Source organism: Lolium rigidum, chromosome 2 (assembly GCF_022539505.1).
Source record: "Lolium rigidum isolate FL_2022 chromosome 2, APGP_CSIRO_Lrig_0.1, whole genome shotgun sequence".
Classification (NCBI taxonomy): Eukaryota; Viridiplantae; Streptophyta; class Magnoliopsida; order Poales; family Poaceae; genus Lolium; species Lolium rigidum.
In genome coordinates, this window is record NC_061509.1 from 170,186,176 (window position 1) to 170,189,777 (window position 3,602).

Genomic DNA, 3,602 nt, shown 5'->3' on the forward strand with positions numbered 1-3,602 from the left:
ACTCTTAGGTAGCAAACTTAAATCTGAATTGGGCTGATTTAGGTGTTACACGTTAAACGTGACATGACATATTATGTGTTTCCACAAAATATATTCTTGTACGTAAAATCTTTAAATCCTGTCCATTAAAATTATTGATCTAATGGTTAAAATAATTCTGATGATGTGGATCAACGTAGTGTCTCTATTTTAGACCCACGTATCTTACTTTTAGTATATAATAGATAGATATAGTTGCGATGTATCATCGATCCTTCGACTAAGGTCTTTACCTACGTCCACAGTCTAGACGTGAAAAAGGTGTTAAAATGCACTATCTAAGCCTGTCCATTAGTTTGAACTTTTGGTTGAGTTGTTCATTAGATCGGTTGATGGAGATGATCTGAATCTGCACTTCGTAGTACTATCACACGCTGAAATTTTTACACAGTACCCCTTGGTTGCCAAATGGAGCAATCAGAGCTTATAAAATGTTCTGCAAGATAATCTCTATTATGATGTAAATTCTTGTGGGCATTTTTATCTTATATGATGAACACCGCCATGAACGATTACATTGTACTACCTCTGATCGGTTTTAATCCACGAGGAGAAATACTTCTGCATGCTAAGTGGTGGCTGCGTTAATTAAATCCGATCGGAGGGAGTATTTCACATGCTCTTCATTTTACAGATATATACTGATATACACGTAGCAAAACGCGTGCTGCATCTGCATATGCCAAAGATTCAAAGAATAGTGACAGAGAAAAATGAACAAGAAACCAGTCCAGGGGCCGTGTCTAAATCTGGGGCAAATTCTGCATGTCACCAGCCTGCATGAACAGTTGTACCCAGAAGTCCATGTCGGCGTTGCTCGACGGCATCGAAGCGCGGTCTGCGACCCGGGGATCGCCTGCTTCCATCACGGAACCGGAACTTTCCACCGTCATTGCCAGCGTCTCCGACCAGAAACTGTCGTCAATCTCGAACTCCTGCGAGTCCGGGCTGAAGCTTTCCGTCATCTCCAACGACGAGCTCGCCATCGAGTAGTTGGTGGCGGACGACGAGATGGGTTGCTCCGGCAGCACTGGCGCGGAGGTCGGACCGTCGTGTGTAATCACGGTCGTCACAGCCGCGGGCTTCTTGGTTTTGCGCTTGGGCGCAGCGGACGGCATGGACGAATCGAGTCGTTTCTTGAGGTGCGTGTGCCAGACATTCTTGATCTCGTTGTCCGTCCTCCCCGGTAGCCTCGCCGCGATCATGGACCATCTGTTGCCGAGCATGGCGTGGAGCTGGATGATGGCGTCTTCCTCCTCGCCGGTGAAGTTGCCGCGCTTGATGTCCGGCCGCAGGTAGTTAATCCACCGGAGGCGGCAGCTCTTGCCACAGCGGAGCAGCCCGGCCTGCTTTGGCAGCGCCCGCCAGTTGCTGTGCCCATGTCGCTCGATGTGAGCGATTAGGGTCATGTCCTCCTCCGCCGTCCACGGCCCCCTGTTCAGCCCCATCTTCTCGCAGCATGGCGACCTCCCCATTGCTAGCTACCTCACCACTCTTCACCACTCGTTCAGCACTCGTTCTCTTACTGTGTTAGGGATGGACTGTTCAGTACGTTGACGCTTGGCTGCCGGAGCTACTCGAACGCCTACGGCTGATGGTGTGTGTTGGACTTGGATTGCGAGGGCCTCGAGCCATTTATGCATGCTCGGTGTGCAAGCAAAACGTGGTCAATTGTTGCTTGGGAGCAGCTTCCTCGAGGCCACGCCATGGGTGACAAAACGAGGGGGAATAGTAGCGTTAACTCCAAACTCAGCTCGTTCCTATTTTATTGTTTGGATGATGGACTCCGTGTACGCTGCTTTGTTCATTTTCTATTGCGCAGATTGTTTCTACTTTATAGTTTGTGTGGTCTCAGCTCTCAAGCAGAGTCTACACACTGCTCCATTGAAGTGTGTGATTTTGTGTTTCTGCCTTTCTGGTCGCATGGTTATGTTATGCGTAAACGATGTTTCGCAGTCAATATTTATAATCTAATTATCTAGCTAATGATGGAGATATCGAGGTCATTGCTTGAATGAATCTTGAACTAGAAGGATTTAACGAGTGAATTCCACTTTTTACCTCGTAATTCTGCATTTGTGACACTAATTGTCCAGTTGAATAAAAAATCATCTAGATTATGCATTTTAGAATATTTGGACCCTCGATTTCTGGTGCGTATTCATTGGGCTAATGTGAGGTGATTACCTACTTTCAAAAAAATATCAGTACGGGAACGAGGAAGTCGGCGACGGCGAGTGGATGGCATGGTCCGGCCACTCTAGTTAAAAGTCAGCTAGAGGGTGTTGGAGATGGCGTATATAGCGCTCCGGAGCCCTACACCTAGAGTAGAGGCCAACACAAGCAAAAGCATCACTACCCAGTCTAGCGAGACCACCATCTCCGCAAGACACAATGGGACACCCTTCATAGCCTAGGCAGCGCCTCCAAGAAGGGGACGACGTGTCGCGTCGCCGCTGCCTAGTCCGGTAAACCAAACTTAGGGTTTCCCCTGGCAGAGGGGAAGAAACAATCGGGCCATTGACCATGCCTCCAAGGAGGGAGTGGCACCCGCTGTCGTCACCGCAGTCAACACCGGAGGACTCCGAGCAGAGATTTTCACCCCGGCAAAAGATTGTTTCCCCGGCAAGACAGAGAAGAGCAGGTTACATGTTGCAAACTTGGACCACCACCGTGGTAGAATGAGAAGCGCCGGTGAAGAAGATTGTTGACCACCACCACAGCGGCCACCACTCGCCCGAACCGAGACCGAGATGGTCAGATCGGGACAAGAAGGCACACCACCGCTACCGGAGCAATAGCTCCGCCCACCACCTGCACTTGAGGACGGCCACCACGACGACCCGCATGGCGGACACAGAGCAGCGCCCATGTTGCAACGACACGCATCCATGGAGGTGGCGCAGGCACAACCCAGACCGAGCCCGCCTCGGCCTAGATTGGCCCATGTGGGCCGTCCGCCGCCGCACTGCACCGCATGGCGCCCGCGCTTCAGCCCCGCAGTTACCAGCCCTCACAACACCGCTTACTTGCCAGCTTGACGGCCACCGCCGCTGCGCCAGCTCCGCGGCCTCCGCCTTCGCGCACAGCTGCCCAACGACGCCTCTCCACTCGCAGACGCGCCGTAGGAGTGTGCCCCAACACCCTCCGCCTTTGACGGCCGGGCGCCGCCAGCACTGCCTGCGTCGGCGGTGGCCGGTGGGAGTGCTGGTGGGGGAGGTGATTCAGCTAGGGTTTGGGAGGCCTCCGGAGTCGCCCGGGCGAGGCGACCCGGGAGGCTTTTCGCTAAATTTTGAAAAAAAATATATATCATTAAAAAGTAGAATATCTAAACTTTCTAATAATATGTGTTTTATAATATACACCTTATAGTATATTGATCAAATTTAAGATCTAGGGCTACACGCCGACCTTATAATCCTAACGAAGGTAATATTAAAGGGGTGTGTCTATGTCTAAGTTGACTGAGAGATTTTCTTAAGTCTCAGACAACTCAAAAAAGTGCAACTGCAGTTTAAAAAAAAGTACAACTCGGTTCAGTTGCACATTTCTGGCAGAAAAGT

At 50.4% G+C, this 3,602-nt stretch overlaps 1 protein-coding gene across 1 annotated transcript; it reads right to left on the bottom strand.

Moving 5' to 3' along the window:
* Positions 1–782: 782 nt before the first annotated feature.
* Positions 783–1,514, bottom strand: LOC124687682 (transcription factor MYB30-like). Its single transcript, XM_047221443.1, has one exon. It carries the CDS (start codon positions 1,512–1,514, stop codon positions 783–785), a length of 732 nt encoding a protein of 243 aa, XP_047077399.1.
* Positions 1,515–3,602: the final 2,088 nt, after the last annotated feature.

Coding starts and splice junctions, on each gene's coding strand:
- LOC124687682 (XM_047221443.1), bottom strand. CDS start 1,514: ATGGGGAGGTCGCCATGCTGCGAGAAGATGGGGCTGAACAGGGGGCCG.